This window comes from Pungitius pungitius, chromosome 12 (assembly GCF_949316345.1).
Source record: "Pungitius pungitius chromosome 12, fPunPun2.1, whole genome shotgun sequence".
Taxonomy (NCBI): Eukaryota; Metazoa; Chordata; class Actinopteri; order Perciformes; family Gasterosteidae; genus Pungitius; species Pungitius pungitius.
In genome coordinates, this window is record NC_084911.1 from 5,421,045 (window position 1) to 5,444,380 (window position 23,336).

The 23,336-nt window shown below is 47.5% G+C and overlaps 1 protein-coding gene across 1 annotated transcript; it reads left to right on the top strand.

Annotated features, from left to right (window-relative positions):
* Nucleotides 1-531: 531 nt before the first annotated feature.
* On the top strand, nucleotides 532-22,488 carry ngfra (nerve growth factor receptor a (TNFR superfamily, member 16)). The gene is made up of 6 exons (XM_037476974.2): nucleotides 532-939; nucleotides 3,654-3,816; nucleotides 9,731-10,093; nucleotides 16,509-16,746; nucleotides 17,733-17,932; nucleotides 22,424-22,488. The coding sequence occupies exons 1-6, from the start codon at nucleotides 901-903 to the stop codon at nucleotides 22,474-22,476; spliced, it is 1,056 nt and encodes a 351-aa protein (XP_037332871.2). The 5' UTR covers nucleotides 532-900; the 3' UTR covers nucleotides 22,477-22,488.
* The last annotated feature ends 848 nt before the right edge of the window (nucleotides 22,489-23,336 follow it).

Genomic DNA, 23,336 nt, shown 5'->3' on the forward strand with positions numbered 1-23,336 from the left:
CGTGTGAAGCTGCCGAGTCGCCCTCTTGTGGTCCATGACGACATTGCACCTTGTGGACTGGCTGATGGGAGCGTGTTTGGACTAAGATTTCTGCACAATAATGAGCTAAAACGAACACCGGACACAAAACGTTATTAAGTCAATTGGAACGGGGGGAGTTTTGTAAAACGTATTCATCTGATTCACCAAACTGGATCAATGGGAGACTAGACACACCTGTTATCTGCAGTCTTTGAGGTTTGCTGCAGTCGTCTTGTTTTGGAGGTAATTAATCGAAAGGTGTTTAAAATTCTTTCTAATGAACATATCTTATTAAATGATTGGGAGGAGGAAGTATACACACGTCGTGATGATGCCATCCACTACAGTTACACTATATGGTAAAGTAAGTAAGTGGACAGTCTGATGCTGGTATATTACACACACAGGTAACACAGTTAATCAGCAACAGCAACCGGCTGCAGGGACCTCACGTGACAGAGAGAGAGAGAGAGAGAGAGAGAGAGAGAGAGGGGGGGGGGGGCAGGTTGTATAGTCTTACTGCAGGAGTAAAGGGGTAATAAACTGGAGGGCAGACGTCTCTTCTCTCCTCCTCCGCAGTGCACTTGCAGCTTAGCAGCACTCCGGGCAGGACTGTCTTCTCCACCTCCTCCTCTTCCTCTTCTTATTCTTCTTCCTCTTCTTCTTCTTCTGTGTGGGGTACTGTGGTGTGGACCGACGGCTTCCTCTGAGTCCAGTCCAGAGGTGATGGTGCGGACGCCTGGATAAAAGTGGGAATACGATGAGCACTCCTGCTGTGCGGCTCTCCTCCTCCTCCTCCTCCTCCTCCTCCTCCTCCTCATAGCGCTGCCTTCTCTGCTCTTCTCTTCGTTTGTGCGGGACTCCAGCGGGCGACGCAGGATGACTTCCACCTGGTCGCTGGTGATCGTGTGCGCTTCGGTAAGTCGTCCATCGTCCAGTCGGCGCAGCGCCTCCAACGCGTTTGTCAAGATGCTCTAAAAAAACCTCTCTTATGTGTTACTTTTCTTCCCTGGTTTCTTTTTTCTTTCTTTCTTCTTCTTTTTACTCCGTAGACGGAGGTTGAGTTTCTGGCGACCTCGTGCACCTTGTGATATTCATTTTCCGCCGTGTTCCTTCACATTGATAGCTGCTTCATTTGCGTGGACATGCCGTGGAGACTTTTGGTGACGTTACTTGAATATTTCTATAGTGAGTTTTAACTTCAGAGCTGCAGGGCATGTATTGGCCCAGCGATGTCTGTGACGTTTCTCTGATTTTTTTGAACTGGGATTAAATGTAAACTGCATCACTGCTGTTTTTCCTCTACAAGAAATCCCATTAAAAGACCATTGAGACAAACAAAAAGACAACTTCCTTATGGTTTTCCAGAGAACAAAAGTGTTAGGTGTGTTTCTGGGAAATTCAGATTTCTGCTTCCCATTGGGAAGCATCCAGACAACAGTCCGCTCTGACAGGCGCCTGGGCCCATGCAGACCTCAGCAGCGTTAATGAGAGTAATTTAATTCTAATTTTGAAGCCAAATTTGGGATTTCAGAATAAGAGACAAAGACGCTGCAGCGCGCAAAGTAAATGAATTCCTATCCGGCATGAGCTGCTATTTGATTGGCTTATTTTGACATGAAAGATGAGGCTCCTCTGATTACGTGAACAAAGTTGATTATGGGAGGATGTTGAAGCACGGAGCAGAGAGGACACATCCTCCAGGCCCTCCGGTATGTCCACAGCAGCTGCTCTAATTGGGCTGTGCGGCTCAGTCATCATGTGAACAGCCCTGGATGTGAGGGGACACTCTGTTATGACAGCTGGTTTAAAGGGTGGCGACGGCCGGCTGCCCTCTGGTAGAATTAAATTTAGAAATAAACTCGGAAATTGACCATGAAATTTGGGAGAATACAAACCAGGCACTTCTGGCTCGCCTGCTGGGTCGCCCTGTATTGTTGTTTGTGTGTGTGTGTGTGTGTGTGTGTTCCTGCTGCTGGTGAAGTGATATTCCAGGGAGATGTGACAGGAAAGGGAGTTAGAAACATTAATCCTTCCTCTGCAGACACAAGAGGCATCTCTTGAGGTTTGGGACTGCACCCAGAGTTCACCTTTGCAGACGAAAACCTGACTTCATCCTGAGGATACATTCAAAGAGGACGAGATTCATTTTAGGTTGTAAAGCACGGAGGAGCAATGCACCCTGGGAGCCAGAGGTGGGCTGACGTACAGGGGGCGAAGAGGAGGAGGGAGAATGAGAGAGAGAGCTGCTGGCTGCTCGGTACATCTGTTTGTGAATGAAAGCCGGGACAGCAGAGAGAGGACGGAGGGGGAGGGACGAGCGAGAGAGAGAGAGAGAGAGAGAGAGAGAGAGAGAGAGAGAGAGAGAGAGAGAGAGAGAAGATTGCTATCTCAGCAAATGTTTATCAGTTGGAAATGAGCTTTTACGAACCGCACTACATTATAAGTGTTTCAGTACCAGTTCCTTGGTCTAAAACGCCTGGGTGTAAACTTTTGAATACTTTTATTTAACATTGCTGCATACCCTGAGTGGAACAAGCCTCAGTTCTTTTGCCAGCAGAGAGAGAGAGAGAGAGCAGAGACAGGATGAAGAAATCTAAACTAACTAACTGTATGGAGTTATGGGTCAGTCCCGCCCATAACACAATCCCCCATGGGACATTATTGCTATAAGAATCTGCTGTAGTTAATGGTAGAATCTTTTTTTAAAATCCGGTTTGAATTGATCCGCGAGTGACACATTTCACGTTTGTGTATTTAAAAGCCCAAGTCCAGAAAGTAGTGCTTCGTCAAAGATTTGTCATTCTATCATTTGGTTTTGCTCAAAGGATTTCTTTTATTGGTGTGAGCAGCGTCAACGTCCAGGGACGAAAACACGTAGCTTCAACGAGGCGTGTCAGCCGCTGTGGGCGTGTAGTCCGTTTAACAACGTAATTTCCTCCTACAGTTTTTAGACAAAATGTTGATTTTGTTGTTATTGGCGTGTATGTGAACTGACATCAGGGGATCGATCCCCCTTTTCGGGTAAAAATAAATAAATACAAAACTCCCCCACAAAGAAGACTTCTCTGGTTAGTTATGGGTTATGCAACGGCCTCCTAAGTAACCAAAACATGTGCTGATGTGTTTGGAGTTTCCTTGGAATCCTTTAGCTTTTACAGTTAGTTGTACTAAGAAAGATCTTCAAACAAGCAGTGCAAAAAGTGTTGGCATAGCAAGTAGAGCAAGTGTGTGTGTGTGTGTGTGTGTTTTTCCAATGCGGATGGGAAGCTGTGGTGGACGTCCACAGCTACTCTCACCTTTAGACAGTAATTCGGACGGGCGTGTGTGTAACGTGGCACACGGGATTTAATGCTATCTGCCACTTCCTGAGCGTGTCATACGTTTACTATTAGAGCTGATGTGCCTTCGGGGGGGGGCAGCAATTAGGGCAGTTTAGACTTGTTCAAAGTGTGTGGGATGCAGGTGGGGACGACGGGATGATCATGATGAATCCCGATGCCCTTCGCATTTGAGGAACCGGTCAGGCGCCTGGCAGCAATGTTTCACCCAGCTTGCTTCGCTGTGTTCGTTGGAGTCTCATCCATGAATGCGCTCATCCGCTGTGCTTGTCCCACGTTTTTTTTTGCCAGGTGGTGTTGGCGTCGGCGTCTAAGACGGAGCGGGCGGTGCAGGTGCCCTGCGAGACCGGCTTGTACGCTGCCGACGGAGAATGCTGCGAGGAGTGTCCGCCCGGAGAGGGCGTGGTGAAGAAGTGCGGCGCCACGCAGACCGTCTGCGCCCAGTGTCTGGACAGTGAGTGGAGCCAACGAATGATGCGTCTTTGTGATCGCAGGCTGTTTGCCTAATTGTGGAAAACAAACAGACACATATCCAACCAGCAACAGAAAGTTGGTTTTATTACTGGCTAATAATCAATTTCATAATAAATCATCGCATGTTACAATTGGATGCCTTTTAAATGATATAAAGTTCATTCTTTTCCACAAATTTAGTTCAGAAAAACAGATGCTCTTCTGAAACAATGGCAACTTCATTCAGTAAAATCTTCGAACTAATTTGATTTACTTTGGAAACTCTCTTCCATCTGATAAAACGTGACGCTATAAACTGGTCTTATTCGAAACATAGCACACAAACATTGTTGTTGTTTGTGTTGTGAGATCTCCTCCTCTGAAGCTTTTGCTGCCAGCCACATTTGTGGTTTTTACAAAGGAAAAAAACCAAAAACATAAAGACCCAACAAGTACCTCCAAAAAAACAATGTACGAAAGGCTCACTGTGAACAAATTTTCTCTAATGCGGCTCCAAAGCTTCTGCTCACCATGGGTTCATGTTTCCTATGTCATTGATTGGAGCAAAACAACACTCGAATAGGTTGGAGACGTAACTAATGACAAAAAACTTAATCACTTTAACAAAACTCCCCTTTTCTGAAATATGTGCAATCATCCAATCTGGAGACACATGTACCACATGTGTAAACGGCACGCCATCACCCGCATCACAATGGCCTGATTAATGCAACGTTTCTGCATTACGTCATTTCCATTCATGCACACAACTTTCTCTTTTTTTTTCGTCCTTTGATGGCGGCGCTAGGCCCTGAACTTCAAACAAAAAGAAACCTCGAGCCAAAACAAACTCCTTTTGGTCCAATTTGCTCATTTTGCGTGAAGTGTCTGCTTGCCCTCGTTCGGCATCCTAAAGGAATAACACAGGCATTCCTGAGTTTGATGCTTGTAAGTGGCCCCAAATGTCGCAGCTCAGCTACGGCCTGTGACACATTAGCACTCGCTCTGCACAGGCTGGAGAGGCGCCAACACGCAACATCCCACACGGGAGGGGGGGGGGGGGGGGGGGTGGGTGGTCAGCGAGACTTGGACGAGCCGAGGACGAATGTGGTCCGTTTCGTCCCGCGTTCCCGCGCGGCTCCGTTTGCCCTTTTAAAGTTCCCGCGTGTGTCAGAGAGTCTAAGCATGGGTCACCGCCGCTCGGGAGTGGCGGGGGGAGGGGGGGGGGAGAATGGCGGCGAGACAAAACGCAGGACTTTTTCCTACACCGGGAAGAGCACGCGTGAGGCGTTGCATTGACGCAGAGCAGAACCCCCCCCCCCCCCCGAATTAGTCTTGCGTGGACGTTTAGAGTGCACCTTCCGGGCCGATGGCGTTAATCCCCTCACACACAAGCGGCATGTAAACGCTGTCAAACGGTGCATGCAAACAGTCTTTTGACACCAAGATACAATAACGTGGGCCTGGGTGTCGTTTTGGGCGGCAACGATCTCAGAGAAAAGTGATCCTCAGATTAGCTTAACTTCAGATGCTAATCTCGTCTTAAATCACCTCTTTGAAAGTTGCTATTCGTTCGCCTCGAGGAACCCGAAGAGCCGCGGCGATGGGTTCGGGAGGGGGGGGGGGGGGGGGGGGGCAGAAAGTCAATTCTCTACTTCTAGAGCGTGACAATGCTAAATAAAGGGTGAAAACACATGTAAATAGGTAAAGCGCCTCCGTCCATGTAGAAGAGGCACTGGTGTGAAATTGGTAAAAAAAAACTAAGTGGCCTGCTTGTGGTTTACATCGGGGTGTTAAAAATCCTGCACACTGCAGGCCCTGCTACAGGACCCCCTTCGTGCTCCCCACTCACCCCCAGTAACCCACAGGCGACTGGACTCTTATCTTGAGTTTGACGTCGTGAGGGATAAATGTGGAGCCGCGTCGCCATTTTCATTTCTCATTTCCTCCGGTCACACCCCCAACTCGAGTCGTACCTCCTCTTCTCTCCATCCGATACTCAGCAATCCCCCCCAACCACCCCCCCCCCCCGCTCCTTAACTCCTTTTCCGCCCTGTGCTATGACTCATCGTCTGTATTAACGGATAAAATGGTATTAGAGAGCCGAGCACCGAGGGGCACGATAGCCTCGTTCAACATGCATGGTGTTACATCGACGCTTCTTTGCTCATTTGATCCAGCTAATTAAACCATATTGAAAAGCTGATGGTGCCTCTAACAGAGCACAATTATCTTGCTCTGCAGTACAGGAGGGGTATTCACCGCTGAAAAACACTCAACTATTAAGCTCAAATACCCAGGAGGGGGCACTCCATATCCAGTGCAAATGCATTTTTTTTTTTTCAATATTGTTTTTGTTCCGCGAGATAAAATCTTAACGTACCTAAGGGCCAAAGGAGCACACACGCTACAGTAAGTCTGAGTGGGATTTAAATGGAAGTTGCTGAAACACTGACCTTATTTAGAAAACAAAAGCTATAAATACCTGTGCAGGTATTAATAATTTAAGAGGCGAATGCAACACATCCATTTCCTGTTTCATGGTATATCTGGGTGAATCTTTATTTACCACGACCCCCCCCTTGACTCCCCACTTCTTGTCAGTGCAACCCCTGACTCCCCCCCCCTTTTTCATGGCCGATCGTCAGCAGCGCTGAAATATTCATGCGTCTCTCCCACTTTTCGCTGCTGTCTTGGGAGACGAGACAAGCGGACCCGCCGTACTTAGGGAACCATTCCGAAGAGCTCGCCCTGCAAAATGACTGAAGATCTGACAGGGAAAAAGAAAAAGGCTGAAGCCTCACCAGGCGAAACAGCGTTTAAGGCGAACCGCCGGCCCGAGTGGACGGGTGGCTCGCTGGGGATTTGGAGGAGGAAGGAAGGGTAGAGTGAAATCACAGCCGTCGTCTGGCGAGGGCTGAGACAGAGGGTCAAGAATCGCTCCCAACATCCAATCCAGAGAGGGAAAAGAAGGAGAGGGAAATGGAGATATCCTACAGCACCTGTTTCCTACCTGGAGGGAAAGCTACGGGGGCTCCACCGAGCCGCAGAAAAATGGCCGACCTCGCTAAAAGCTTACACCCTGATTGTGGTGCTCATTGGGCGGTTTCAAGGCCGTCCACAGCTACATTATTGATGACACTAATGGCACCAAAACACATCAGCTTTTGGGGGGAGTGGGGGGGGGGTCTTCACAGGCTGAAGTGGCACATTTTAAGTGCATCATCCCCGCATATCCCTTTTACTGCCAAACAGGTGAACTCGGATTGCTGACTGATGAACCGGCCATCGCTCCATTGGGGACAATTAAAAAAAGAAAAAAGGGTTGTATCTTATCAAAGAAAACACCACAGGATCCTCGATGGCCTTTCACTTTCTTCGTAGAGCCGCCAAGTGCAGACAAATAAACGACAAGTACACAAAGCAGACAGAACGCACACTCCTCTCGGTCCATGTGGTCGCATTTAGACGTGTTTACACACACACAAGGACCGGGGAGGGTCTCATGCATGTGAGTTAAAATGACCCCAGGAAGCCTGCGCGCTGTGGGATAATTGAAATGAATGAGGAAAGCTTTCACCGGGTTGAGCTCCGCTGCAAAGAACAACAACGGCTTCAAGCTCGCTAATTCAAATAACCGTTCAGCTCTCTGGTCTGTTCTCCGTCTCCGTCACCTCTGCCTCCGGGCAGCCATGAGAGCAAGGCGGCACGGCGGTCAGAGAGGAGGTATCCAACACGGTGGGTCGGACGGCGCGTGAGGAAGAACTCACTCACATCCCTGACAGGTCCACCCCCCCCCCCCCCTCAACCCAGACACTCATCAACACTTTGATCCCTACATCACTCTGAAGTTCTCCTCGCTCACCCCCCCCCGACCCCCCCCCCCCCCGTTGTGCCCACGCTCGGTGGGCCTGCAGGATGCGACGGCGTTCACACGGCGGGCTTCAGAGCCGCGCTGCTGTTTACGAGGTGTTCAGAGCTTCCGTCTGTGCCGGCGTTTGCCTGCCAGAGCCGCTTGCAGCACACGGGTGCGAGTGCTGGGACGTTGCCGCGGGGCTTTTCACACCGACAATGTGCCGTAGCGCAACACGACACCCGCTAAGCACTTGGAAAACACACTCAGACATATGTGTGTGCCGATCAAACACCGCCCCCCCACCCCCCCACCACTAAAAACAGTCATGGGAATATAATTATAGTCACACCCAGTCCGGAGGATTTGCCTCGTGCAAAGAGGACATTCTAAACAAGCGATAACTTGCTATCGGCTCCGCTTTGTGGAATCAAGCCGTCATTTAACAGTTTGCAAATCAGTTTCGACATGCATCCTCGTCTCTTCGCACCACGTTGTGAGGCTTTGGTGCAGGAGAGGTGGATGCTAATCTTTGATCACACCGTACAATGTCTTCTGCGTGCCGCTGGGAGTGAAGCGTTGCACATTGCATCCGAGCCGCAGCTCTTTTGCAAAGTGACTGGTGTCGCGTGAAGCGCGCCACAGAAACAATAAAAAGGGATTTGCAGAAAAGAGACGCTGCCTCCGTGATCATGTGAGCCGTAGATTTATTTCCCTTACAGCTTGTGTTCTCCCGGGCTCTTTGCACCATTAAAACACACCAACGGCCTCCCTTCCTCTCACTATATGAATAATTCAGCAGGCATCCAATTATATAGAAAAATAATTCTATATACACATGTAATATTAATTAATTACTTGGCGGTGGAAGAACAAACTGATGCGAGGTCACCAGCTCTCCTGAACCTTCCTGGAGAGCAGAGTGTTTGAAGTAAGTGAAAAGCAGCAGGCAATTAGTGAGCTTCAACCTCGGTCTGTTTCACACTGTTCTCCTCGCTCAGCTTCGGTCTGCCATCTTTTTCTTACAGCTCTTCAAACGAAAATAGATATAATGCCCCGGATTTGTTCTTTGAAATGGGCGTCTTTTGAACACAAGCATTCAATGAAAAGGATCATTTCTTTCTTTTTTTTTTACATCCGAACAGAAAAAGGATGTCAAGTAATTTCTCTGTCTGAAAGGTGCAAACCATGTGACGGGTTGAACAGATGTTTGGCATCAACCAGAGCCAAAGCAATACTCTATGAGATTATAAACACAAAGTCGCTTCCATACGCCATGATTATCAGCTAATTCTAAGCTAATGCTGTCATGTATTTTTAACATTAGCATTTATGCATCGTTAGCTTGCATGGCTGCACTGTATCAATCGTAATCCAGCAGGAAAAAAAAGAACCCATTGTAATTATTGGCAAATTAACAATGCAAATGATAATGTTTTCACAAATATTTCCATTTAGTGCAAAAAGATTAATAGATTCAAGGGTTCTATTTACCAAGTCAGTGTATCACAATAAATGATTGAATGGTTTTTCTGTTTGGATCAGTTTAACAATGTAAATAAACTATAGGCCATACGAGACCACGGAAATGCCACACTTTGGCAGAATGGCTTGTTAATCAACGCTCCCTTAAGCCTGTCCATACACCAGAGTGATTACGTGATCGCTGGGGTATACTACGCACAAGTCTTTATCATCAGCATCAGTGTGAGCATGCAGCTGCCCTTCGCTCTGTGTGTGTGTGTGTGTGTGACTGAGATTAAAGCCGTTTACTCGGCGCAGCACAAACACATCGGGATCAATATCGTAATGAGCGCGGGGGGCTTCTGACTCGGCTCCCAGACAAGAGCACCTTTCTTGTCCCGGAGCACGAAAAACACGATTAACGTCATTAGACTCACTGTTTATCCCGTAAACACGATTAACGTCATTAGACACACTGTTTATCCCTCTGTTTATCTCCTCATATTTCCTCCTCTCTCTCTCTCTCTCTCTCTCTATCTCCATCTTATAACCTTCACTCTACGCCTCTCGCCCCTCCGTCTCGCCCCCTCCGACGCAGGTGAGACCTTCTCAGAGAACTACAGCGCGTCCGAGCAGTGCCGGCCCTGCACCGAGTGCACGGGCCTGATGCGGATGGAGACGCCGTGCACCGACTCCAACGACGCCGTCTGCGTCTGCGACTACAACTTCTTCTTCGACGCCATGTCGGGCGGGTGCGAGCCGTGCACGGTGTGCCCGCTGGGCCAGGGCGTGTACGCGCACTGCGAACACGCCCACGACACGGTGTGCGAGGAGTGCGTGGACGACACCTACTCCGACCGGGAGAGCTCCCTCGACCCCTGTCTGCCCTGCACCATCTGCGACGAGGCCAGCGAGACGGAGGTGTCGGCGTGCACGCCAACCGGGGACTCCGTCTGCCACAGTGAGTCTGCCGCGCACGTGGGCCCCGCCGTCACGGGGTGGGGGGGGGGGGGTGGTATCGTTGCCTGACGCGGTAGTGGGCTGCTATCTGAAAGACAAATCTCACAAACAGGTGGTTGGAAGACGTTTCCGAATTTTTGGATCATTTCAATCATTTAGTTTAAACAAATTCATGCAGCACAATTCACGGATTTCCCGATGTGTTCAAAAACAGACTACAACTGGATGAATAAATGCGTTTTCTGTTAATAAGGGACTAAAGACTAAAGGGCCGTTGCGTCTTTTTGGCCCGTATTTTGTGCCAAAGGCAGCAGAGTTTGATCCAACAGCCACGTAACGGTTAGCAGTGACAGAAGCCCCCTTCAAGGAGGACGAGAACGGAGCGCCCCCCCGGCTGTCAGGAACCTCAGAGCCGCTTAGGAGCCGTCATATGTGTCGCAATCGCTCCCCAGCCAGCCTCCAGTGACTCCCGTGTGTGTCGGTGGGAACAGGATAGGTCAGAGGTCGGGTGCTGGTCATGTTTTCAAGTTGAAAGCTCCAGCATTAAAAGGTCAAAGACTACCGGAGTGTCAACACGGAGACATTGAATAAGCTGCTCTCCCACATAGCAAAAGGCAACACGCGGGCCGAGTCGAGTTCCTCGTCTCCAGTCCAGGCAGCTTATAACCGAGGAAGCTGTAAATTCTCTCGTGTCAGATGAGGCGTGAAATTGACCTCATCGAGGGGGGGGGGGGGGGGGCAACAAGCTCAAATCTGCGAGGTTAAAATGTCCTACGTATGTGGCAATGCTTTCGGTTTTTCCTGAAAGATATCTGCCATCGTTCTTCAAAGCATTATCAGAAAACGGAGGAGTTCACAGGGAAAATGCAAATGGAGACTCAAACAAAAAAAAGATTTCCCAAAAACGGGCCCCAACTTCAGCGGAAGGTTGTGGTCATTGTCTCATACGGGGAAAAGCACTTTCCCGTCCAAGTGTGGTTTGACCATTTAATGCTCTGATAGAAGCGCCTAAGAGCAGGAGCAGCTGCTAATGCTGGGCATTTGTTGATCTTCTTTGTGCATTAGAATCTTTAATTGAACATCTCCAAATCTGCTGCTGCCAATATGAATGTTGGGCTTTAGAGCTGCAGTATTTCTCTTTTTAAGGCTCGGTTTATAATTCACAGAGACGCTAACAGGTATCTGCATCCACAGAGTTAATGAACTCCAACATTCTGTTATAGTACAGAGGACGTGTTTGTGCCGAATTGAGGGTGTGCATTCCAGTTTTACACTGTAAAAGTACTGATAGGGAGCAGAGAAATGGACGGGGGAGTTACTACCTTTCCTTCCACCAGGACAAAAACTCCTCAAAGGCATAACGTTTAGGGGTATTTAGTTATCACAGTTATTTTGAAGAAAAAATAAATCTTTGAATTAATTTAACAGGGTGAGGAAAAAGCCAAAGTAGATATTCTTCCAACAAAAACCTAGTCCAGACTGAAATATATGAGCTCATATTAACTGGCTGTAAAGTTCCCTCTTGTTAGTTTTTCTTTTTATTATAGCGAGGACATGAAAAAAAATAAAAATTCTGAATCACCCAACAAATTTAAAGTTGGATGCTCTCTAGCAGTGCTGGAAGCAAGTGTGGGAACCCGACTTCCCATGGTGAGGTGCCAGGAGTGACTATTACCCCTGTTTTGCAGGGATTACACAGACACACAACTAAGGCCGAGTAATGTAGATCGGTCCGCTCTGAAAGACACGACCGGCAGCCATCAAAACAAACTGCTCCCCATGCTCCTTAAAACCTACATTAGGTCACAATAAAGCCTCTTGCTGCCCATTTAGCGCCCACCCATGCAGGCGGTGTGACCTTCGACCCGCCTCGTCCTAAGCGATAGCGATGAGTAGCGGCAGTGACGGTCCCGGCCGTAGATGGCACGATAAGTGGCCTTGCAGGAAGTGGGTTTTGAAAGGAGAGCCCTGTCACATTGCACCAGTGGGCCTGTGGGGAAGAGTCACTATGTGGTGGGGGGGTGGTGATGTTTCCAGGTCTTCCATGGTGGTCTGCGATAGATGCAGATATGTTCTCTGCAGCAAACAGGAAGCCGCTCGCTGGGATTCTCATCATTGTGTGAACTTTTTTTATTTTATTTTTCTCTCCGAAGGATTCACATAAAATTCTTCTTTTGATCGGACTGATAAAAAGTGAGACGGACTTATAATATCTCGTCTTGCTAAAAGTTGCACAATGACTGGATGAGGATGTCTTGATATAATTTTTTTGTGTCATATTTTGATTGAGTAGAAGAGATGGTTGGAATTTAAAAGGAAAATACAAAGACATTGCTTTTTTAAAACTCATTTGCATGAATTAATAATCAGGATGATGATTTAAAATAATTTTAAAAAAAAGCCTTCATTTGATTCAGCCTAAATGTCCTACCCTGCTGGCTCCATCTCTCTTTCTAGTGCATTCAGTAAAAAGATATGATTTGAGTATTTTTCAAATCCCTAAATCCCCAGTTGATATCAAGCTGTCACCAAGCTTTAATTACTTGATACAATCACCGGCGGAGAGAGAGAGGGGCGAGAGAAAGAAAGAGAGGCGAAATCAGACAGTGGGAGCTGCAGCGTATGTGCTGCGCTGGTATTCTTTGCTGAAGGGGTCGATCCGAGTCCTGGGATTTCCTCGTGCTCGTGCTCAGGTTTCGCTGAATGACCTCTATGAGCGGAGGACACGCACACAGGCACGCACGCGCGCACGCACACGCACGCACACACAAGCACACACACACACACACACAGGCACAAGTCCTCTCCAGCTCCAGACACACAATACGTTTTATGAGCGTCCAAAATCGATACAGCTGATAGCGGAGCTAACTTGGCGCGCACGCACGCTCTTCCCTCCGCCAAGTGCGCGTTAACATGTGCACTTTTCGTTAAACGCCGCACGGCGCAAATGTGTGAATCTCTTGGATGGGAAATTGAAAACACCTCCTGCGTCTCCTACCGAAAGCGTCCGTTAGGCCTCGGCTGAGTTCGGCCAGTCGGGGAATGGGGAAGATTAGCATTCGGGTATTGGGTCCGTTAGAGTGTTTGTCCTCGAGAAGAAGAGAAGAAAAGATACCAAATAAAACCAGATAAAAGGAAGACCTTTGTCTGCTCTTTATTAGCCCCCCCCCCCCCCCCCCCCCTCCCTTCGATGCACACCCTCTCTCTCTTCCCACAGTGGCCCTCGAGCGGCCGGCCCCGGCGAAGTGGTGGAAGTGTGCATTCAGCGCCTTCACCACTGCAGTATAATTACTCCGGCTAATCAGAGCACTTTACAGCAGCTCCTCTGTTCATCTGCACCCCCTCATCACGCTCTCCCAACACTCTCCCTCTCTGTCTGCCCTCCGCTCCGCTCCCCCTACTAACCCTCCCGAGTAGAAGATAGAGCGCTCACTTGAGTCATGTGTAGCCTGCGCGTGTGTGTGTGTGTGTGTGTGTGCGTGTGTGTGTGATGGATGTGTGCGCGTCCAGCGACTAACACAGGGGAAGATTGAGACGGAGGCCTGAGCTGGGGGGTGGTGGGGGGGAGCGTTTGGCAGCTGATAAAGAGGTCATTGTGCATGTGCTACGCCTAATAGTTGCTCATCTCCGCCCTGAACCGGCAGAAGCCGAGACACCAACCGCTGCACAGGGCCCAGGGGTTGACTCCACCATAAAGACCTCAATGGCTCATAACAATTAAACCTTATTTCCCCCCCCCCCCCTCTCGTCCACACCCTGCAAATAAACACATCCCCCTTGCGCCCGCACAGCCCAACGCTCGTAAAGTCCCGGGCTAGTTTTTATTTGGTTTCATCCGGGTTTCAAACCCGCTGAAGCCAAAATGTAATTGTTAAAGCCCCGCCACCGCCCCAAAGCTCCCATTGTGCTGCAGCTGGAGTCTGGAGCCTGCGGAGCCTTTGGTCTGCAGCCAGTCGGCTCTTCTACATCGGCCCCCGGAGAGACGCGGGGGAGGAGGGGGGAGTTGGGATAAAGATGTCGTACACTATACATAGGCTGTAGCGCTGCGTTGAGCTGGTGTTACGTGAAGCGGACTCCCAGGAGGGGGGGGCTCTGAATGAGAAAGACGATTTACAGCGAGGCCTCAGGTGCAACTGGTGCATGAATACATCTGCATGCGAAAAAAAAAGGTCGTCAGGCAGTTACGGCCGGATGAATGAAGCTCAAGGAACCGTACATCAGGCCTGCAACGTGCATGCACACTTTCACAAACTTTCACACCTCCCCACTCACTATTCATTCTACCTGCAAGCTCGTGTTGCATTGCTAATACCATTAGCCAGCCCCCTGTATTAGCCGGATGATGTATGGCCGAGCCAAGGAAACCTGACTACGTCCCAGGAAAGGTCGAGCAATGCGTGTAATGCAGACACATCCACGCTCCGCTCCTCCGAGCGCTCCCTCCTTTTAGACTGATCCGAATCAATAGCGCCTGCTTTAAATAGACCTCAGCATTATTCCTGTTTCTAAGTATGGCGCATGTGCGTGTATGTATTTTCTTTGTTGCCTGAAAGATGCTTTGCAACATTTCAGTAAACCAATCCTCCCTCCGGGAGGCAGGAATGCCTCGTCATCACCGTGCAGACGCAGAGGCACGACGTGGAGGCACAACTCTTAACTCCCAGCAGGGGGGGTTTAGAATATGTCCACATGATTTGCCCGTCAAGGTCCCATCGGACTTTTAAAAGCGAGTAACCGTGTGTAAATTATGCAACAAATCAATGTGCAGAAACTTGACTATCTGCCATGTCAGTGAAAAGAGCCTTTGTCCGTGATGGTCCACTGACTATCTTCTTCCTGTCGTCTCTGACCACACAACCGGTCCCTTCATCCATTTTTCTTCACAAATATCATTTAAAGGAGCACCCCTGCTTTCAGTGATCCTGTACACAATTTGACAATTTTGACTTAATTAATTAATTAATAAAGACTTTTTTTGGTATTAATAAGCCGGGTTTAAGTTTTCATGCTAAATAGCTTAATAAGTAATGTGCCCATTGCTCTGCATTGTCAACAGTTTCCATAGTGAATCATTCCTTAGGTTGAAAGAGCCTCCAATGAGAACCTCTTGACGGTGAGGTGACGTTGTTTTTAAAGAGAAACACTGCTGTTGATTTATTAAAATGTTTTAAATTAAAATGGTTGCATCTTGTAAGTAAACGCACCCGCCCCCCCCCCCCCCCTCTCTGCAAAATTTAGTTTGAGACAGAAAGGTGTGTTACTCTGGAAACCCTGTACACATAAAGTGAAAAGTCTCTGAAGCTTCAGCCTATAGCAAATACCATTGGAAAAAATAAATGGAGAAAATAAATTCATGAAAACAGACCCCTATATATTTTGCAATGATTTAAAATGTAATGAATGAGTAAAAGTAAAATATTACACAACAACTTGTTGGTAATCTTATTCCCTCTATAATAAGTATACATTGGTTGTATCCATCATACTTAGAAACAGAGTGAAAGAAGCACGACCCTCAGCACATTTGGCATAGAGCGTCCTGGTCTTTGGCCTTTAAGGAAGCCTCGGGGGGGTCTCCACGGGGTTAATCCTGTGGACGCTAGTATGAAGCTAATGAGGAACAGCCTGAGGTTCTGCCGGGAATTACAGGCTCAGATGTGAACCAGGCTGCACATTCTCCATCCTCACCAGGCTGCTGAGCTCAGAGGACTTTTGGTTTTTGCTGGACGGGCCCTTTGAGCCTTTCTGCCATTCGACAGAATCACTGCAGTTTTAGTGAGTCCAATACGACGCGTCCTGCAGGAGAGATTTTGAACTCTGTTTGCAGGGAAGAGTCAATCCCATCGGAGTGGGCACTGGGTGGCTGCCACATGGGGAATAACACTGAATCATTAATGGAGCTCACAACGATTCAGGAAATAGGACAGTTAATGAAAATGACTCCTCTCTCCAGGCTTCGCTATGATAGAGACCAGAAGCACGGAGCCTTTCTGCCTCTCTGGCCTCAGCTTTAAAGCGATGACCTCTCTGAAGCCCGGACTTTGTTCTGCAGTGATCCATATGGCCTCGATGTCATGCAATGTGCAGAGATGGGGATGTGGTGAGAAGGGACCTGGCCCAGGCCTGTTGTGGGGTAGACTGGTGGGTGACAGATATTTGCTCCCCCTTTGTCGTGGAAAATTCCTCCCCCCCCTCTGCGCTCACAACTCAGCCACAACTCTGTTCATCACAAACAGCTTTTCTTGGAAGAGAGTTTTTCTACTCTTTTTTTCTGATGTGGCATTGCTGCTTTTACTAAAAAAAAAAAAGAAAAAACACCACTGGCACGTCTGCAGATGTGAAGTTACTTTCTCTCTCAGTCGTATCTGGGCACGTTGGTTTTCTCACAGATGCTCCGTTCTCTACCCACACAGATCCTCTCTCCCCAACATATTTCACTTCCACCTCCGACATGGACCCGTCTCCACCCTCCTTCACCAATTACTTCCCCCCGGATGGCTCAGACAGCCCGTTGCCAGGAGAGACGACCACTTCCAGCGCTGGCTCCCCGCGCTTCCTCGGCCACGGGCTCAACGAGAACCTCATCCCCATCTACTGCTCCATCCTGGCCGCCGTGGTGGTGGGCTTCGTGGCCTACATCGTCTTTAAGAGGTCAGTCAGTAGAGAGAAAAAAAACAAAAAAAAACGATGCTTCGTTGTTACATAAACACAATTGCACCTCATCTGCAATAAAATACCGGACAAAGAGGGCGAACGTGGTGCTGTGTGTATGTCTGTGTGTGTGTGTGTGTGGGGAGTGGGGGGGGGGGGGGGGGGGCTGTTGGATAGTGACAGATGTTGCCCGTGGCGGAAAAATGCCTGAATAGTGCCTGTTGAAATATTCAGGCCTGTGACGGTCAAAGAGCTTTTGACCCACTTCTAGAGGAGCACTCCAATGTACCACAGTGAGGTTTTTGAAGAACAAAAAGACGAGAAGGTCACAACGCTCAATGCATAACAGACAGACACACAAACAAGCACACATGCAGGCAGGCAGGCACTCAGACCTTGCGCACAGATACGAGCTCGGGCTCAAAGGGCGTCTGAAACAAGTCAACAAGCTCATTACGGGCATTGATTGCCCGCACAGTGCCGACCAGGGTTTATTAGCAAAGTCACGCACGCATCTGGCTCGTAACCCTCATGGAATTGTCGTGAAGCGGAAAACAGACTGTAACTTATATGAATTTTGTTAACGCACAATGTTTTATGAGTTTGCCCCTCGGAAGTGTGAACTGCGCAGTATCACTCAATACCAGGAGAAAATTTGAATCGAGTCACTCATTTTCAAAAGAGAAGAAAAAAAATGAAAAAATGAAAAATACAGTATTGCATAGAAGGCTCTGTAATGGTTGGTTCTTGATTAAAGACGGAGGTGGACTAAAGCAGGGTTTTCCTTTTTCCTGGACGCATGAATGAAAGCATTTCCTCTGCATTAGCTCTGAATATCAGATTTTTCAAAATTATTCAAAAAGCTGTTTTCACTCATCAGTAATCGCTTCATCACTCCAAATATCCAAATATTGAACCACAGACTATGATTACGCGTCTGCACGATTTCAATCATCTCCCCCCCCCCCCATGCTGCTCTTCCACAGGTGGAACAGCTGCAAGCAGAACAAGCAGGCGGCTAACAACCGCGCGGCTACAAGCAACCAGATGGTGACACCGGAGGGAGAGAAGCTGCACAGCGACAGCGGCATCTCGGTGGACAGCCAGAGTCTGCAGGAGCAGCACCAGCAGGCCCAGGCCGACGTCCAGGCTCAGCTCACACACTCACGCACACAGGAGCAGATCGGTAAGCGCAAGACTGACTGTTTTTTAACAAAAGCGTGTGAATGGAAACAATCTTAATGTCGGATGCAGGGGTCCAATTTATTACCAACTTGGTACAAAGAATAAGGAATAACTCCCTAAAGAATTCCACCTAAATATTTGTATTTTAGGTGGAAGTCTTGCTTAATATGCGTCAACGCATTTGTATGCAGCATCTGTTATATATAGAACTTCTGGAGGATCATTTTGATATGTAGCATTCAAGTTTCCTGGCCACAATTCATTATTCACCAGAAAAACTTTAAAAAAAGACACTCACCCGAGTCTGAGAACATTCCTTCTTCACACAATGATATACTAGCTGTCATTATTGATCACATCAAGATGCCTCAGGACAACACATTTCTGGGATGAGATCTAACACAGCGCCTGTTACCTCGGTGCAGGATTCACACCTAGCAGCCAAGAGAAGACAAATCCATCATGCGTGACATATTAAACGAAAGGAATGTCCAGAGTAGGATGTTGGGAGCCGGCCGTTACATGAGTGTGAGGAGGGGACTGAACATTAGTTTGACGGTTTGCCTCCTTTACATTACATTACATGTCATTTAGCTGACGCTTTTATCCAAAGCGACGTACAATAAGTCCATTTCCACATATATACAAACTCAGAAAACAAGTAACAAGAAAGTACATTTTTCATCAAATAAGCAGTTACAAAACATGTTATAGAAAAGTGCCATTATAAGTACAATTTAAGTGCTATCATTTGTTAGTTGTTAGCCTCCTAATGCCAGATGTGGAGATGTACCATCAATATGAGGCTGAAGAATTCGGGTCTGACACATCCATGACATGGCTTCTATATTTGTGTACAGAACATTTAAAAACTGTAAGGAAATCATGATTTTTCTTCTTGACTCATGAAGCCTTTTGGATGTGTGTCTGTGGGACCCTCTTTGAGATGTAGTTGCGCAAGCTAGACAAAATCTAAAAGCTTTTGTTTGATCCATTTGGTAAACGACGTCTGGCCCGCTGGGATGGAAATTATAATGCACTTTACTGATCTATTTTAAAGCAATTCACTTCGATCCTAATTTACTTCTTTCAGCGCAGTGCATAAAAAAAAAAAAAAGATTAATTGCCTTTTAGTCAGGATGTGTTTCGCACACTATTCCAATCCCCTGTAATGATTCATATATTTGTTTTCAAAGCTTATATTCAAGGGTGGGTACGTCACGTTTTGGCTACAAAGTGAATATGCATTATTCTGATCATTTTTCTTCTTAACAACAATAACACATATATATATATATATATATATATGGAGAAGGAGATCATATTGTTCTACCTTCCTTCTTAACTCAAAGAAGCCTCACATTAAACAGATGAAGCCGGCTCGCTCGATCTATACACATGAACCTGAGAGGCTTTTCACCTGCAGAAGAACCCCCCCAGTTCAGTCATGATCTTGTTATTCATTCATTCATTCATTCATGCTTCTCACTCAGACTTTCCCTCTAAGGATCTCTTACGTTTCCTTCCTGGTCTTACTGGAAATTATATTAAGCTTAAATATAGTTATACGGGGATAATAATGTGCTTAAAAGGCAAAACACCTCATAAATCCTCCCTGGAACAATCCACATGACTGTGTCCTTTCCGGGATACCCATTACATTCTAATGGGGCTTGTGAAAAGCTTATTTAGTTTTTTGTGTATTGCTTGAGTCTCCTTCTTCCTTCCTCCATTCAAACGATTGGAAACCCTGCTGCACATCTTAAGAAAAGAAGGAATTTCCTTTGGAGGAACAAATCGCTATCGTCTCAGTGAGAAGATGTCCGCCCCGTTAACCCTGTCGCCTTTGGAACTGATTGGCTCATTAGCAGGTGTTACCAGACGGGGTCCAGGCCCCCCGCCTCTCCAAAGCCGATCCAGCGCCCATGTTTAGGACGTGATAATTGGCATTAGCACCGGCCGCGGTTTCAGAGACGGTTGACGTTGATTCAACGTTGAGAAAACGGTGGGTCTTCCGCAACCAACGGATTCTGGTAAAACAAAAGAGGGGCTGAGAATCTGCACAATAAATCCAATATATCGCTGAGGGTTGCCTGTTTCCAATGAACCGTACTTTACTGCCGGCTAAGGTAATGGCAACATATCCAGGCAAAACAAGTCAAAAAAGCCTTGAAAACGATAAATAGAGCAATATTTTGCAATGTTTTGACTGACAACATCCAGAGAGGGTATTCCCTGCAAGACTCACTGGCTCTGCCTCATCTCCACTAAAAAGAAGCGTCTGTCTGCGCCGCTGCACTCCTTCCTGCCTGCTTCCACCCTGCGCTGTGCATATTGAATGCGTTTAAAATGTAAACTCTATTCAGGCTCCAGTCACCCAGCCGTGCATCCCCGTCCCGAGTTCGACCCCACAGTCTACACATAATGCAGTGACGACAATGTCAGTCAAACAACCAACGGAGGGAAGGTCACTGTAGAAATCTTGGGTAAAGTGAGATTTACAAATATACTGAGCAGCAGGCATACAGTTCTCAATACAACAGAATAATCAGTACAATTGTTAATTTGGTCTAAGAAAGCAATGACGGAAATAACAAATTGATCTCATATATTTTTACATGGCATTTCTTGCTGGAAGGTTATATGGCTCAGCCAAAGGGAGAGATGTCCCAATAACGTTGATGCCCTATGATGCTTCACAGTCTGCCCAGTCGGATGAAATATTTATTTTTCTTCTATTTTAGAACATGCATGCATAATACAGCTACATACATACAAGTAAATAACAGTAAATGTACATTATATTAATGAGGCAATCTATTATATTTAAAAGAACAAAAAAATAAATAAGAATTAAGAAAATAAATTTAGGAATTTGAGGAGTAAAACATGTTCGTATTTACTTCACAGATTGGATGAAGAACATGGAAAAAATAAATAGATGGCAAAGAAATCCTGTGATTATTTGAGACATCACGACTCATTGTTGAAGCTATTTGAGAGTTTCAAAGGCCATTAGCCTCCAAAAAAATTGACAACAAGTGAAAGTAATTGATTAGTAACAAAACAATTTATATATTTTTTAAAATTTATGAGACAATCCCAAAGTCTTTCCTGGGATTTATGATTACAAAAAAGTCACCCCAAATTGAATCCAATCAGGATCGCCTGAACGTGCCGATTAGAAATGAAGAAAGGAAGAGAGCGAGAAGTCGAGTACAAAGCAGCGAGTTCACATTTCAGAACAGATGGAGCTGGTTAGGAGAAAGGCAGCTCGTATCGATTCTTGGAATGAGGTCGAGCTGAAGACATTGTCCGGCCACGTGACCTCCCCTATCAGCGCTGCCTCCCAAATGCAGTCCGCCTGCAATGGGTGCAGCGCCGTGGTAAAAAGAGCAGGTGCACGCCGCTTTGCCGGCGCCCCAACTGGTGCGTGCGTCGCAGATGGCTGTGCATCATCGTCCCCTCGGCTCCCTGCCCCCGCCGATGCCTGTGAAGTGTCCGTTCAAACCAGGACGGAAGAGAGCGCGGTGCGCCGTGGAGCGGATCTATTCGGGTATAGACAGTGGCAGAGGCGGCGTGCGGTCACCCATGTGAATTTTTACATCCCGACAGTGTGTGTGGGAAAAGAAAAGATGAGTTGTTTAGGAAAGGGAAAGGCAAAGAAAAACAGCAGGAGGAGGGGTAGGGGGGGGGGGGCGGCTGACGCTACGAATATACAAAAGAATCCCCCCTCTCTTAAAGAGTTCAACTAAACTGCACTACACTCCTGTGGCACAACGATGCATTGATGAAGACGAGAAAACACCCTCCGGACTCGGAGGTCCTCTCAGGAACGCCTCTGCATTCCTGAGGCGTTTCCATGGCTTCCCCCAACTGGCAGCAGGTTAAGGGGTTTGTGGGAAATGAGAGCGTTCGTCTCCCGTCCAGCCAATGACTTTGGTTTGGCGGGTTCACATGAGTGAGTTCACACGGATTGAGAGCTTCGCCGTGCAGACAGATAGGACCTCATCATCTTTGTGGGCAGCCTTTCAGCCCATTTACTAAAGAGGAGCTGATCAGTGGGAGACACGAGAAGAATAGAGAATGCGCACAATTGTCTGAGTAAGAAAAACATCTGTGCATGGGAATATAATGTGAGTACACGATGCATCGCAAAGAGCTGTGAACGTCGCCGAGGGCAACATAGACCAACTCCGCGAGGGGAGGCGAGGTTTTGTAGTAACAACCCAACAAGCACCAGAGCACAACTAAGCATGTGGCTAGAAAGGAATTGATTGTTGTCATCAAATGGTGTGAAAACATTGACATGCGCTGCCATTTTCCTTTGAATTAGTTAAAAGGCTCGATGTCCGTTCTAATATTGGCTCTAAATTCTCTGTGTATTTAATAAAACGTGATGAACTGCTGCCGATTTAAATATCGCCACACACAGGTATTTTACTCTTCCGCAGACTGACATATTTCTTTTCTTTTTGCTTTCCCTCCACAGTGGTGAGAGTGGATGGCGGCTCCCAGCCGGACTCGCACCCCCCTGAAGTCTGAGGAGGAGGTGGAGGAGGAGGAGGAGGAGGAGGAGGAGGAGGAGGAGGAGGAGGAAGAAGAGGAGGCGTCAGAACTGAAGACAGGGAGAGGAGAGTGGAGACTTGAACTGTGGACCAGAAAGAAACCCCCGGGGAGGGGAGAGGGAATCCTGTGTGAAGTGGCCGCAGAGCAAATACTCGACTTGAAAGGAACCCCTGAACTTTGTGGCCAGTGTGACTCTTCATCCCCGCGTACAGAGTCCAGGTCCCTGGACACGGCCCCTCCGGCGACGTCAGCCGCTACCTGTACCAACGTGGATGCAGATACATCCTAAACATAGACATATGCCATTTCATCTCGTATTAACGGACTATTCCAGCATAAATGATGAGATGGTTCTCACTAACTGCCAACGTTCAACCCTTAAATTTCCCCTCATCTCCATAATCACTATCCTTGAAATATATGTGCCTGAAAAGGTAAACGTTCTCCATCATCTCCTCTTTCTTTTCCCTGTACACCTTCCAGAGGAGTTGCTCTGGTAGTAGTGGGAGAGCCCTGAGTAAGAAAACCTCGTCTGAAGTCCATTGTTCTTTCATAGTTTAACCACAGACGCATTTCATAGCTTGTCGTCTGCTGAAACGCTTGCGTCACTGTTAGACATCGCCGAAAATAGTGACTCACAATTGGGGAGGAAGGTCAATGGCTGTGCAGCCCGCTCGGTGATCAACTATTTCCTTCTTCCCGCACTCGCCATAAACCCCTCGGCAGCGACTCCGGGGCTCGTGTTTCGGTAATTTCATGCTAATTATGTAACCGGGCCCAATGTTTATCTCCCGTTTGTGGTGCATGACTTTCGTTTTTTTTTTGTGGCTCGAGTT

Excerpts from the sequence above, each read along its gene's own strand:
- ngfra (XM_037476974.2), top strand. The coding sequence starts at position 901 with ATGACTTCCACCTGGTCGCTGGTGATCGTGTGCGCTTCG. Across the intron at positions 16,747-17,732 it reads GCCTACATCGTCTTTAAGAG|GTGGAACAGCTGCAAGCAGA; the intron begins GTCAGTCAGTAG and ends GCTCTTCCACAG. Across the intron at positions 17,933-22,423 it reads ACGCACACAGGAGCAGATCG|TGGTGAGAGTGGATGGCGGC; the intron begins GTAAGCGCAAGA and ends TTCCCTCCACAG.